This window comes from Chinchilla lanigera, unplaced genomic scaffold, assembly GCF_000276665.1.
Source record: "Chinchilla lanigera isolate Chin_1 unplaced genomic scaffold, ChiLan1.0 scaffold00123, whole genome shotgun sequence".
Classification (NCBI taxonomy): Eukaryota; Metazoa; Chordata; class Mammalia; order Rodentia; family Chinchillidae; genus Chinchilla; species Chinchilla lanigera.
The window spans coordinates 3246028-3259618 of record NW_004955524.1 but is presented as its reverse complement, the minus strand read 5'-3'; the positions used below and the strand labels follow the sequence as shown (position 1 = coordinate 3259618).

General features: G+C 64.6%; 1 protein-coding gene across 2 annotated transcripts in view; it reads left to right on the top strand.

Annotated features, from left to right (window-relative positions):
* The window catches only part of Mast3 (microtubule associated serine/threonine kinase 3), a gene marked incomplete at its 5' end in the record, with an annotated part of 17467 nt that extends 3958 nt beyond the window's left edge, over positions 1-13509 (top strand). Inside the window, 24 exon segments of one of the 2 annotated variants that reach the window (XM_013507267.1) lie at positions 2096-2184; positions 2264-2333; positions 2840-2918; positions 3291-3448; positions 3601-3676; positions 3781-3990; positions 4228-4329; positions 4464-4596; positions 4837-4895; positions 5270-5355; positions 6424-6632; positions 6825-6963; positions 7734-7866; positions 8174-8339; positions 8468-8569; positions 9011-9133; positions 9891-10000; positions 10264-10400; positions 10777-11021; positions 11413-11634; positions 11823-12052; positions 12325-12447; positions 13036-13172; positions 13248-13509. In XM_013507267.1, the coding sequence (XP_013362721.1) occupies positions 2096-2184; positions 2264-2333; positions 2840-2918; positions 3291-3448; positions 3601-3676; positions 3781-3990; positions 4228-4329; positions 4464-4596; positions 4837-4895; positions 5270-5355; positions 6424-6632; positions 6825-6963; positions 7734-7866; positions 8174-8339; positions 8468-8569; positions 9011-9133; positions 9891-10000; positions 10264-10400; positions 10777-11021; positions 11413-11634; positions 11823-12052; positions 12325-12447; positions 13036-13172; positions 13248-13494 (3385 nt within the window). 2 annotated transcript variants of the gene reach the window in all.
* Between the last annotated feature and the right edge of the window lie 82 nt (positions 13510-13591).

The following is a 13591-nucleotide window of genomic DNA, read 5'->3' as shown; positions in this document are numbered from 1 at the left end:
CCTGGGCGCCGTCTCCGCCCCCGCCCCCGGAGTGGATGTCCGCCGACCCCCGGACTCGCAGCCCGGCGGGACCCAGCTGGGATTCGAACCCGGGTCTCCGGTCGCGAGGAGCTTGGAAAAACTGAGGCCGCTCTGCCCCGGGGCGCGCAACGGAAACGCTGGCTAGCGAGCAAACATCTGCGGAGGGGGGCAGGCTGTGGGTGGAGAGAGGCCCGGAGAGCTGGGGTTCAGCCCAGGCCCGGCCTCTGGGATCCTCGCTGGAAAGCTGAGAGGCCGAGGCAGAGCCGCGGACTCCACGGAACCAGCTTCGCACTGCAGCCCAGCCATGCAGGGCTGTGTGGCCTCAGGCAGCTGCCCAACCTCTCTGTGCCTGGTGTGTCGTCCGGGCCAAGGCCCGGAGGTGGAAGCACCGAAAGGGAAATCCAGCTTAGGCTCTGCCCGGGCGGGCACAGATGAGGGCGCAGGAAGTGGCCGCGGCCGTGCGCTGGCCTGTTCTGGCCCTCCGTGGGTTCCGCATCAGATGTTGGCTCCAAGGTCCCGGGGCTCCCTCGGCCAGGGAGGGCTGCGCAGGCAGTTGGCACTCAACAGATGCTCCAGAGGTGAATGGGTGAAGCCCCGCTGTCCTTGGAGACCCCAGCTGAGCTGTGTGTTCAAGGCCTGGCCTGCACCCAGCTCAAATGCGACAACAACGCGGTGGGGTGCGGGGAGGGGGTGAGGACCCAGGCGACGCCAGCCGAGAGGATGTGGCAACAGACGGTGTGCACATGTGCCGCGGGGAAGGGCGGCAGGAAGTCGCACGGGAACCTGCAGTTTTCACTTTGCTTCAGCACCTCGGGCCAGGGGAGGGCAGTTCCCCGCGGCTGGACATGCCTGTCATCCCAGCACTTGGGAGGCTGAGGCAGGAGGATTGCTGGGAGTTTGAGGCAGCCTGGGCTACACAGCAAGACCCCCGTCTCAAAAACAACAGCAATAATAAAGAAAAAACAGTCGCTGGGGCTGTCGGCGTTAGTGGCCTCAGTTTCCCAACTTGGAAATGGGTGTGGCTGGCCTCCCACCCCGTGGGGGCTTGTGGGGGTGTGTGGGTGCCACTGCAGAGGCATGGCCTGAGCCCCTTCCCCTCCCTCCCAGGGCACTGCCCTGTCTCTCCCCCATCCTTTCAGGCGCATGTGTAGGGAACCTGAGGTTCAGAGAGACCCCATGTGGAGCTGTGGACAGGCCGGCCGTCCCCTCCCTGCCGCAGTCTCCTGCGCTGTTTCCTGTTAGTGCCGTCCCCTCTCTGTCGCCCGAGGCCCAGGGCCGACTCCCTGCCTGCGCGTGCTCGGGAGCTGCGTTGGCGGCCGCGGGGGCTGCAGCGCCTGTCAGGCTGAGGCAGCCGTTGCCGAGCGACTGCTTGGGGGGACGTGTAGCTCCCGACGTCCCTCCGCCGCGGAGGGGGCTGGGCCGGGGCCCTGGTGGGTGGCGCAGGCTCACGAGGTGCAGAAGAGGCCAGGGGCCTGGAAGCCAGAAGGGAGGTGGGGGGTACAGGGCGAAAGTCAGGCAGGGACAGACCCGAGGCTGGCGGGAAACAGGTTGAAGGGGGGTTGGGGTGCAGATCCAGAAGGCAGGGGCAGTGCCTGGGGCAGTGGGCTTACAGAAGGATGTGGTTCTATTCAGCCTCTGTTGGTTTTTGGTTTTTCTTTTTGGTTTTGTTTTTTTGAGACAGGATATCGCTATGTAACCCAGGCTGGCCTCAAACTTGCTGTGACCCTCCTGCCTCAGCCTCCCCAGTGCTGGGATGACAGGCAGCACCAGCACACATGGCTTCTGCCTGTCTCTGGCGGGGGTTGCAGAGCTGTGAACATGAAGCCGGCCCAGGGGCTCCTGGCCACACGCAGCCGTCACCATGAGGCCGGAGGGGCTTCTGCCGTTAACAGTGGCAGCGGTATTCATAGCAAGTGACATTTGGCCAGTGGTCACTCCTTGCAGGGCCTGGATGCTGAGGGACTCGGGGTGGGGCCGTAGTGGGGGAAGCTCACCCACTCAGGCCGAGCACGGGACCTTTGGAGCTGCAGGCCCCGGCCACCCATCTGACCTTGCGTCCGCACCCCATCCACAGCTGCCGCAGCGGGAACCGCAAAAGCTTGGTGGTGGGGACGCCGTCCCCGACCCTCTCCCGGCCCCTGTCGCCGCTGTCCATCCCCACCGGTGAGTATGGGGGCAGCGGACAGGCGCGCGGGCCTTTCTCGGCCTCTGCTGACTCAGGGTCCCCGCCCGCCCTCAGCAGGCAGCAGCCCCTTGGACAGCCCGCGGAACTTCTCCGCTGCATCCGCTGTGAACTTCCCCTTCGCCCGCAGGTGAGTGGCTGCAGGAGGCTGGGGGGACAGGGCTGGGGCCCCTTGGCGGGACCGCCTCTCATCCGCCTCTGCCTCCCCTGCCCCGCCTGGTGGCGGCCTCCCCTCCGCGCCCCGCAGCCACGTCCCACGCAGCGACAGGTAATGGCCGAGCGTTCGTAACACTAACCGGTCACTAATTCCCTCGCCCAGAGCCGACTCGCCTTGCTAACTCAGCTGCATTTACTGAGCGCCTGCCGTGGGTGGGCCCCGTGCCGGGGGCTGTGAACCAGAGGCTGGGGAGCCCTCAGTCCGGCGGGGTGGCCGGTGTGTCCCCAACAGCTGCGAGTGGAGGTCACAGCTTGATGGGGCCGCGCTGCCTGCTGGGTAACAGTGGGCTTCCTGGAGGACGTGTCCAGAGGCCCTGGAGCACCGTTTCAGCGGGGCCAGAACCTGCCGGCCACGGCCTCTGGCCTGGTCCCCAGGGCCCCAGGGCCGGCCCTGCCACCCCCGCTCTGTCCCTATTGCAGGGCTGACGGCAGAAGATGGTCCCTCGCGTCCCTCCCGTCTTCCGGCTATGGAACCAACACGCCCAGCTCCACCGTCTCGGTACCCATGGCCCCACCTGGTCGGGCGTGGGGTGGCGAGGACACATCTTGGGGTGTTTCCCAGGGGTCGGATAGTTGTCCGGTTATCAGACATTCTGGCTACCAACTCCATGCCCCATACTCCATGGGCTGTCGGGTGCCGCTGGGAAGCTCAGCCTTGGCCCCAGGAATCAAATCCCCAGTCTGGAGGACACAGATGTCCCTAAACTGTGAGGTTGGGATCAGGCCAGAGGGACATGTGGGACTCCAGGCAGGGCTTGCTGGAGGAGGGGGCATTGGAGGTGGGGTTTTGAGGGCTGCCTAGGAGGTAGGCAGGAGAATAAGACGGACAGTCCTGCATCCTGGCTGTGGCCCTGACCCCCACCTCCCGCAGTCAAGCTCATCCTCCCGGGAGCGTCTCCATCAGCTTCCCTTCCAGCCGACGCCGGACGAGCTGCGCTTCCTGTCCAAGCATTTCCGCAGCTCCGAGAGCGTGGTGGACGAGGAGGGTGGCCGCTCGCCCCGCCTGCGCCCTCGTTCCCGCAGCCTCAGGTTGGCCCGGACCCCTGTCCTTTCCTGCGCTAGCGGTCTACCTGTCCGCCCCTGCACCACCTCTGGCCCCCAGCCTTAGCTGAGGGGCCGCCAGCCCCTGCCCCAGATCGGTTCTTGGACCCGTCTCACGCCGGCCGCCTGTCCCCTTGCAGCCCGGGCCGCGCCACCGGCAGCTTCGATAATGAGATTGTGATGATGAACCACGTGTACCGGGAGCGGTTCCCCAAGGTGCGCGCTGCTTCCCCGCCCTCGCGCCGTCCTCCCGGCCCAGGCCCGCGTCCCCGCTGTCCCCGGGGCCGTGCTCTGAGCTGCTGCCCCCTGTCACCGTCCAGGCTACCGCCCAGATGGAGGGCCGGCTGCAGGAATTCCTGGCCGCCTACGCGCCCGGCGCCCGGCTGGCTCTGGCCGACGGCGTCCTGGGCTTCATCCATCACCAGATCGTGGAGCTGGCCCGGGACTGCCTGGCCAAGTCCGGAGAGGCGCTGGTCACCTCCCGCTACTTCCTGGAGATGCAGGAGAAGCTGGAGCGGCTGCTGCACGACGTGGGTGGGGGCGGGGCTGGGTGGGCGGTGTGGAGGGGTCTTGGTGGGCGAGGCCAAGGGCTGGGGTGGACTGGCCCTGGCTAGGGCACGGCAGGAGGGCCCTGGCTGGTGTGGCTGGGGCGTGGCCAGACGTGGGAGGTAGGATGCTGCGTTAGGGTTGGGTGGGCCCAGCGGTGGGTGTGGCCAGAAGGTGTGCTTGGTGGGCGTGGCCTGATGCGTCACCACGCCCCCTGCCAGGCTCACGAGCGGTCGGACAGCGAGGAAGTTGGCTTCATCGTCCAGCTGGTCCGGAAGCTGCTGATCATCATCTCGCGGCCGGCTCGGCTCCTCGAGTGCCTGGTGAGCCCTGTGACTGGGCTTAGCTGGACCCGCTGCCCAGGAGGCGGTGGCCATCGGGCAGAGCCTTAGACGGGCACACAGCGGGGCACACGTAGCAGTAGGCCCTGTGTGACCGGCTGCCCCTGCGCCCCCAGGAGTTCGACCCTGAGGAGTTCTACCACCTGCTGGAGGCCGCCGAGGGCCAGGCGCGCGAGGGCCAGGGCATCAAGACCGACCTGCCGCAGTACATCATCGGGCAGCTGGGCCTGGCCAAGGACCCGCTGGAGGGTGAGCGGGAGGAGCCGGGTGGAAAACAGCAGGGGCAGCACGCGCAAACCCGGGCGGGCAGAGCAGAAGCAGTGACGGGGGGGGCCGGAGGGGGCGCAGGCTTTGTCCAGCGCGACGCAGTCGGGTGCTGGCAGTAGCAGGCCCACTGGGCACCCGTGCTATGTGAAGCTTCTGGAAATTGCTGGGCGGTGGAGGGACACGGCGTGAAGGCTGCAGTCAACACTCCTGCCTCACTCACAGAGATTGAGCCTCTGAGTGACATTGACGGAGGACAGCCCCCTGCACCTGAGTCACCAGAGGTGAGTCCCGAGGGTCAGGTCCTCTTCTGTCTTACGCTTCCCCTTGTAAGCCAGGCAACCCCGGCAAGAGCGGGGACACGGGTGACTTTGGGGGAAAGTAGCAGTAAGCAGGGCTGCCTTGATGTGGAGGTCCGGCGGAGCCAGGCTGGGAAGGGCACTGAAAAGGTGGGATGTGTTTTGAGGGATGTGTAGGAGTTTGTTAGGAGGCAAGCACAGCATGAAAAATACTCAGAGACCTGGAGGCTGATTTGAGGAGTCTGGGTACGGAGGAAGTGGTGGTGGGCACCAGGACAGGCAGCATGGACTTGGGGACAGGAGGCGGCATCTAGCTGGTTCTGCAATGCGGCAGAACCCTGAGCCCTTCCTGTCCCCAGAACCGTGCCCTGGGCGGCCCGTCACGGAGAAAGCCGTGTGAGAGCGACTTTGAGACAATCAAGCTCATCAGCAATGGGGCCTACGGGTGAGTTCCCAGGGCCCTTGGGGTGGCTGAGGCCCAGGAGCCCTGCCGTCAACCCAGACCTCGTAGCCGGGCATGGCAGCGTGGGCCTGCAGTCCCAGCGGCACTTAGGAGGGGAGGCTGAGGCGGGAGGATCATCACGAGTTCAAGGCCAGCCTGAACTACACAGTGAGACCCTGTCTCAAAAAGACAAAAAAAACCCTTGTACCTTGTCAGTGAGACTTGCACGGTGGCCCTTGAGGTACACACAGGGAAACTGGGGGCTACAGAAAGAAGCAGAGATGCAGCACAGCCAGATGCCTGCCTGGGGTGGGTGCTTCCCCCAACCCATGCTTGGAGAGCCACACATGGGGAGCACCTCCCTTGTTCAAGGCCTCTGGATACAGGTGCAGGAAGTCATGTGGAAAAGGGACAGGAGGCATGGGAACCCCCAATGGGGAGGGCAGTGAAGAAAGGGCTTAATCATCTGTGTAGGAGTCTCTGCGTCATAGCTGCCAAAGCAGCAGTGGTCTAGGGGCTTTATTTCTTCAGGGTTTAGTTTATCTCCAGCTAGAAGCAAATTCACAAAAGTGCAGAGTGTCAGAGGCCCAAACTCTGTTTGCCCAGGCCATTTTCCCCACTCAGATGTGTAAACATTCAAGCTGGTTCCCAGTAGGCGGTGAGCAGAGGGTCCCAGCCCGGTGTGCAAGAATAAATGAACGGGGCTGCACACAGTGGCGCACACCCGTCAGCCCAGCTGCTTGGGAGGCTGAGGCAGGAGGATCAGAGTCGAGCCTACAGGGCAATTTAGTGAGACCCTGCCTCACAATAAGCAATACAGGGCCAGAGGTGTAGCTCAGTGGCACAGCGCCGGCCTGGCGAGTGCGAGGTCCTGAGTTCGATTCCCAGTACCTGCCCCCCACGCAAAAAATAAGCAGTACAGAGAGCCGGGGTGTGGCCAACGGTGAGCCCTTGCGGAGCAGGTGGGAGGCCCCGGGTTCCGTCCCCAGCACTGGACAAAAGAGCGCAGCCCGGCAGGCTGGGTTCGGGTCGCGCCGGGTTCCGGACCTCAGCGGCACCGCGCTCCCCCAGGGCTGTGTACCTGGTGCGGCACCGCGACACGCGGCAGCGCTTCGCCATCAAGAAGATCAACAAGCAGAACCTGATGCTGCGCAACCAGATCCAGCAGGTGTTTGTGGAGCGCGACATCCTCACCTTCGCGGAGAACCCCTTCGTGGTCAGCATGTTCTGCTCCTTCGAGACCCGCCGCCACCTGTGCATGGTCATGGAGTATGTGGAAGGTACTTGCCCGCCTGCCGCGGCGGGAGCCCCCTGCGCAGGCAGCGGGGCTGTGTGCTGAAGGGACGGCGCCCTAGCAGCCCTGCCAGCGCGGAGAAGCAGAGGCCGGCTCTGGCCGCCCTGTCCCGGGTAGACTAGGGAGGGACCCTGCCTGCGGTGGGCACGAGCCCAGCGCCACCGTCCACCCTCCCCAGGCGGCGACTGCGCCACCCTGCTGAAGCACATGGGCCCGCTGCCGGTGGACATGGCGCGCATGTACTTCGCGGAGACGGTGCTAGCCCTTGAGTACCTGCACAACTACGGCATCGTGCACCGCGACCTCAAGCCTGACAAGTGAGGGGTGGCGGGGTCCTGGGCGGGAGGCAGGGGGTGGGGCCTACGTTGGGTGGGTGTGGCGAGGGCGGGGCCACAGGGTGGGTTCTGGTGGGCGGGGCCAAAGGGTGGGTCCTTGTGGGTGGGGCCACAGAGTGTGGGCCCGGTTTGTGGGGGCAGGGCTGGGCGTAGGGGTGGAGTACAAGGCCTGGACTTGGCGTGGGGGGCGGGGCCTGCAGGGGTGGAGTCTAGAGTGGCTGTGGGTGGGTCATGGGGGCAGGGCCTGTGGTGTGGCCCGGGATTGGCTCTGGAGCCCCGCCTATCTGAACTGCGCTGTCATCCTAAGCCCCTCCAGCAGGAAGGTAGAGAATGTACCTATTCCGGAGGCTGAGGCAGGAGGATCACAAGTTCAGGGCTGCGCAACTTAGCAAGATCCTGGGTCAAAATAAAATTTTTATAAAGGGCTGGGGTGTAGCTCAGCCCTTTGCTTAGCATGGGCAATGCCCTGGTTCCACCCCAGTACCAGGAAAATAAATAGTCACAATTCTTACGTATTATGGCGACTGGTGCCAGGGCCCCCGCGGATGCCCCAGTGTGTGGATCCTCAAGTACGTTCTACAAAGTGGTGGAGTGTTTGCATAGCTCCCCAGGCCAACCTCATACGTGGGATCCTCCTGCCTCAGCCTCCTGAGTCACTGGGGCAGCAGGCCTAGCTGGTATAGCCAGCTCAGGGGTAAAGCGGGTTACAGGCACCTCCCCCGCCCTGAGTGTCCGCTCTGCCCGCACTGCAGCCTGCTCATCACCTCGCTGGGCCACATCAAGCTGACCGACTTCGGGCTGTCCAAGATCGGGCTCATGAGCATGGCCACCAACCTGTACGAGGGCCACATCGAGAAGGACGCCCACGAGTTTGTGGACAAGCAGGTGGGCGGCGGGCGGCCTGGGCGTGAGGCCCAACCCCGGGTGCTGGAACACAGGGAAAGTGGGGAGACAGCCGCCAGCTCTGGTGGCACACCTGTTGTCCTAATGTCTGGGAGGCTGAGGCAGGAGGGTTGCAAGTTCCAGATCAGCCCGGGTAGCTTAGCAGCTTAGCCAGACCCTGTCTCAGAAAAAGCAAAGAATAGAAAAATAGCAAATCAGCTTCTTCGTGTGATTCTCCCCATCCGTTCCCACCCCTCTGCTTTTCTGTCTCCAGCGGGGGCTGCCTCAGTTTCTCGTTCTGCCCTGCCAGGTGTGCGGGACCCCCGAGTACATCGCCCCCGAGGTGATCTTCCGCCAGGGCTACGGGAAGCCGGTGGACTGGTGGGCCATGGGCGTCATCCTGTATGAGTTCCTGGTGGGCTGCGTGCCCTTCTTCGGGGACACGCCGGAGGAGCTGTTCGGGCAGGTGGTCAGCGGTGCGTGCCCCGAGCAGCCCCGGGTTCGAGTCCCAGCGCTGCCAGTGTGGGGAAGGGTCACCTGCACTGTGTCCTGGGGACACGTCCTGGGCTGAGGGGACGCCCACCTGCACCCCGCCTCATTTCAGATGAGATCATGTGGCCGGATGGGGACGAGGCGCTTCCCGCGGACGCCCAGGACCTCATCACCAGGCTGCTTAGGCAGAGCCCGATGGACCGACTGGGCACTGGTATGTAGGTGCCCTCACAGCCTAGGGCTCAGGGCATAAAGAGAGGGAGAGAACACAGGGTTAAAAAAAAAAAAAAAAAAAGCTGTTCTTCAGAAGGTGCGTGGAGGAGGGGGCTTGGAAGTCAGGTTTTAAAGGATGTATAGGAGTTTGGCAGAAACTAGAAACAGAGCTCAAAGGAACAGGAGGTACTTAGACCTGGGGTTCCCAGGGGACACCAAGGCTGTGTGAGTATGAGGACCTGTGAGGTCACCAGAGTTGTGTCCTGAGGCTTCAAAGGCCCAGTTCAGAGGACCCAACAGTCACTTCTTGCTCTAGGGCCAAAGAGGAAGCACTCTAGGTGCAGGGTCTGTGTCCTGCCAAGGGAAGGGCAGTGCACTGAGTTCGTGGCTCCCAGGGGCTTGCAGGGGCGGGACCGGAGCGCTCAGCCGGCCATGTCTGCAGGGGGCACCCACGAGGTCAAACAGCACCCTTTCTTCCTGGGCCTGGACTGGGCGGGGCTGCTGCGACACAAAGCCGAGTTCGTCCCGCAGCTGGAGGCCGAGGACGACACCAGCTACTTCGACAGTACGTGGGGGCCCTTGGGGCACCGTGTCCCACAGCCTGGGCCTCGCCAACCGGGCCTCACCCAGGCCTGGAGCTTCCCAGGGTGAGCCCAGCCAGGATCTCCCGAGGAGCCAGACTCAGAGGGAAATGAGGCACCGCCTCCTGGGTGTCAGCCTTGCCCTGGCGTGGCCCGTCTGTCCCACAGGGGCTGGGGTGCGGCCTGTGTGGAGGGAACCCCTTGAGGGTCAGACGCACCCCCGCTTCCGCCAAATGCAGAGTTCCCAGGCCACCCACTGCGTGGCAGGTCCTCCTGCGCGGCCATTACTGTGTACAGTGGACCCTGCTGTGTGCAGCAGCAAGATACGCAGTGCCACCACAAGTGCTGTTTCAAGGGCAAGGAAGCCCCTCGGGAGGCTGAGGCAGGAGGATACTGTGAGTTTGAGGCCAGCCTGAACCGCAGAGTGAGGCTCTGTCTCAGGAAAACAAAAAACAAAACAAAACAACAACAACAGAGATCAAGGGCATGGAATCCAAAGTTCACACACAGAACCCCCGTCCCTGGTGTCTGGAACTCTAGCGGTAGGGACGTGCCCGGAGCTATTCGCAGAAGCCTGCCTAGACGCCCAGCCTAGAGCTTCCATGGTCCCTAGGCACAAGCCGGGCGTGCTTCGGCCCCAGGGCTTCTGCCCGGCCACGCCCAGCCCCCACGCCCTCCCTCTGTCGCCCCACGGCCCATGGGGCTGCCCAGTGACCCTGGCTCACTGCCGCCCGCCCACAGCGCGCTCAGAACGGTACCGCCACCTGGGCTCTGAGGACGAGGAGACCAACGACGAGGAGTCCTCCGCCGAGATTCCTCAGTTCTCCTCCTGCTCCCACCGCTTCAGCAAGGTGCGCGGGCCGGCCGGGCGGGGCGCTGGGTGCAGGGGATGCCACACACCCCCCTCCGCCTTTCCACTCTGTGTGTGAAACACACACAGAACAGACCCTTTCAGCTGCGTTCTGGATTTTTCCTTTCTCTTGAGACAGGGTCTCACTATGGAGCCCAGGCTGGCCTGGAACTCATGGCAACCCTCCTGCCTCAGCCTCCCAAGTGCTGAGATGACAGGTGTGTGCCCCCAGCCCGGCCCTGTTACTTTATCATCACGCTGCAGGTCTACAGCAGCTCTGAGTTCCTGGCCGTGCAGCCCACTCCCACCTTTGCCGAGAGGAGCTTCAGTGTGGACCGGGACGAGGGGTGGGAACGTGGTGGTGAAGGGGACAGTGGCCACCGGCAGAGCACCGAGGTCCGGTAGGTGCCCGGGTGTGAAGGCCCATCAAGCTCCCTAGTCTCCTGGGAGGTGGACTCCACAATCCGATGTTGCTGTACCAGTGGCCCGCTAGAAAAGGGCCAGACTGGTCAGACTGTCAGCCCCGGGAGCTCACTGCCTCGGCTTTGCATTCGTGACAGGGGCATTCGTGACAGGGGCACACATAAAGCAGCTGCACCTTATCAGTGTTTGGCTAATACAACTTCTGTTCATCCTTCAAAACCCACAACCATCAATGTCCCCTAGAGGATGTTAGTTGGAAGGTGTGTTTTGAAGGTTGAATAGGAGTTCTCTGGAACTCTGCCTCTATTGGCCCCCTGGTGACTGAGCATGTGACAAGGCTCCTCCTCCCTGCAGGCTGAGGTCCTGGACATCCTCTGGGTCCTCCGGTCACTCACCGTCACCTCAACCTGAGCGGGGCCCCAGTCCGTTGCTCCCAAGCAACATCAGCCTGGACATGATGCCCAAATTCGCCTTCTCATCTGAGGATGAGGGAGCAGGCCTAGCCCCTCTGGACCCCAAAAAGCCTGTCTTCATCCTGGGGGAGCCTGACCCCCCACCGCCGACCACCCCAGTAACACCCAAACCCTCAAACCTTTCTGGTAGGTGGGGCCCAAGGTGAGAAGAGTTTCCCAGAGGAGGGATTATTTGAGAAGGGTTTTTAAGGATGAGTAGGAGTTGTCCAGAGCTAACAAAGACTTTTAAGTGGCTGCTGAGAGACCTTAAGCTCCTGAGGAGCCTCAGTCAAGGGGTAACACCTCCAGGAGAAGGTTGGGGTCTGGTTAGCCCCCATAAGGGGACCCAGAGGTCCAGTGGGGGCATAGGAGGCAGCCTCTCAAAGGAGGGGACTTGAACAGCTTGGGAAGGGTGTGTGGGGCGAGGGCTTTGTGAATGAAGGCTGGGAGTCCAGGTGTGTGCAGAGCCCAAGGAGGCGACCAGGGGCGGCAGGGGCAGGTGGTGGGAGAGCGTGCCCGCTGACCACGCTCCCCACAGCTGACACGGCAGCCCTCAGCCACGCACGGCTTCGGAGCAACAGCACGGGCGCCCGGCACTCCACAGCCCGGGCCCTGGACGCCGGCCGGGGCCGCCGACTCGCGGCCACCAGAGATCCCACCAGTGACAAGCCCAAGGCCGCGCCAGGCGGGGGCGGCAGCAGCGGGGGCCGTGTGCCCAAGTCGGCATCCGTGTCGGCCCTGTCCCTCATCATCACCGCAGGTACCGCGCAGGGGCGGCCCGGGCAGGGCGCAGGGGCGTGGGACCGCGTCCCCAGGGGGCCACAGCACGTGCACGGGTGCCGGGACCACGTGCGCCTGAGATGCACCGGGACCAGAGCGCTGCCGTGGAGGGAGCGGCGGAAGGTGACCGCCAGCACACCGCTGACGGCCCCTCCCCGCCCCCTGCAGACGACGGCGGCAGCGGCGGTCCCCTCATGAGCCCCCTGTCCCCGCGCTCGCTGTCCTCCAACCCGTCCTCCCGCGACTCCTCGCCCAGCCGGGACCCCTCGCCTGTGTGCGGGAGCCTGCGGCCCCCCGTGGTCATCCACAGCTCGGGCAAGAAGTACGGCTTCAGCCTGCGCGCGATCCGCGTCTACATGGGCGACAGCAACGTCTACACCGTGCACCACGTCGTCTGGGTGCGCGGGCAGGGCTTCCGGGCCGGGTGGGGCGCGTCCCTCTCAGCGTGCGTCCGGGCGGGCGCCTGGCTGCGGGGAACGTGGCCATCCAGGGCCACCGGGCTTTTCTCCGGCCTTGTCGCTTTGGGGACGCTCTCCCCACCGCTCACCCTCAGACCCGCCCCCAGGTTTAGGGAGACTGAGGCACGGCTTGCTGGAAGCCCGCAGTGGACCCCGCCCGGGTGGGTGTTCTGGCTTCGGGACTCAGGCCCCTGACCCGCTGTGTCCCCCAGAGCGTGGAGGAGGGGAGCCCCGCGCAGGAGGCTGGGCTGCGCGCCGGGGACCTCGTCACGCACATCAACGGCGAGTCGGTGCTGGGCCTGGTGCACAGGGACGTCGTGGAGCTGCTGCTGAAGGTCTGGCGCGGGCGGGGCGCGGGACCCTCCCCGGCCACGCCCATGGGGCCACGCTCCAGGGCAGGCCACGCCCCCAGTGGAGCCGAGGACCCCCGGGGAAACCGTCTTTCCCTCCTCTGTACCAGGGCTCGGAGCCGTGGGTGCCGTGGGTGGGGCGCTGAGGGCCCGCTCAGTGAAAAGATGGGTCAGTGGTGGTCCAGTGTCTGCCCCCTCAGTGTGCGTCCAGGTGGAGGAGCCCGGGCGTGGACGAGGCAGGGGCAGACGGGGGCGGGGAGGGCTGGGGTGTGGCTCTGAGCAGATGCAGGCCCTAGTGCCGTTCCTGCAACCCCCAACCAAAACAAGGCTGGCAGGGCAGCGCACGCCTGTGTCCCAGCACTCAGGAGGCTGAGGCAGGAGGATCACCGCGAGTTTGAGGCCAGCCTGGGCCAAATAGTGAGTTCAAGGCCAGCCTGAACTGCACAGGGAGGCCATCTCAATAAATAAAAAATAAAAGGGCTGGGTGTGCGGCTCAGTGTGGCAAAGGCGTGGAGTTAGCAGCTCTGAGGCAGGCAGCGGGTGGGGACACCGCCGACCCACCCTCCCTCGCAGAGCGGGAATAAGATCTCCCTGCGGACCACGGCGCTGGAGAACACGTCCATTAGGGTGGGCCCGGCGCGCAAGGACGCGGCGAAGGGGCGCATGGCGCGACGCAGCAAGCGCAGCCGGCGACGGGAGACGCAGGACCGGTGAGCGGCCCTCGGGACCGGGTGGCCAGGATCACAGGGAGTCGGGCGGCGCTCACTGTGCCCCTGCCTCCGCAGGCGGAAGTCTCTCTTCAAGAAGATCTCCAAGCAGTCCTCAGTCCTGCACACGAGCCGCAGCTTCTCCTCGGGCCTCCACCACTCGCTGTCCTCCAGCGAGAGCCTGCCGGGGTCCCCCACCCACAGCCTGTCGCCCAGCCCCACCACACCCTGCCGCAGCCCCGCGCCGGAGGGCAGCACCAACACAGGTGCCCAGATTAGGGGGTGTAGGATGGTGAGGATGGGGAACAGAGGGAGAAGGGCATGAAAGAAGTGGGGCGGGGCTGGGGATTTAGCTCAGCGGCAAAAGCGCCTGCCTGGCAAGCGCAAGGTCGTGAGTTCGGTTCCCGGTACCGGAGAAAAAC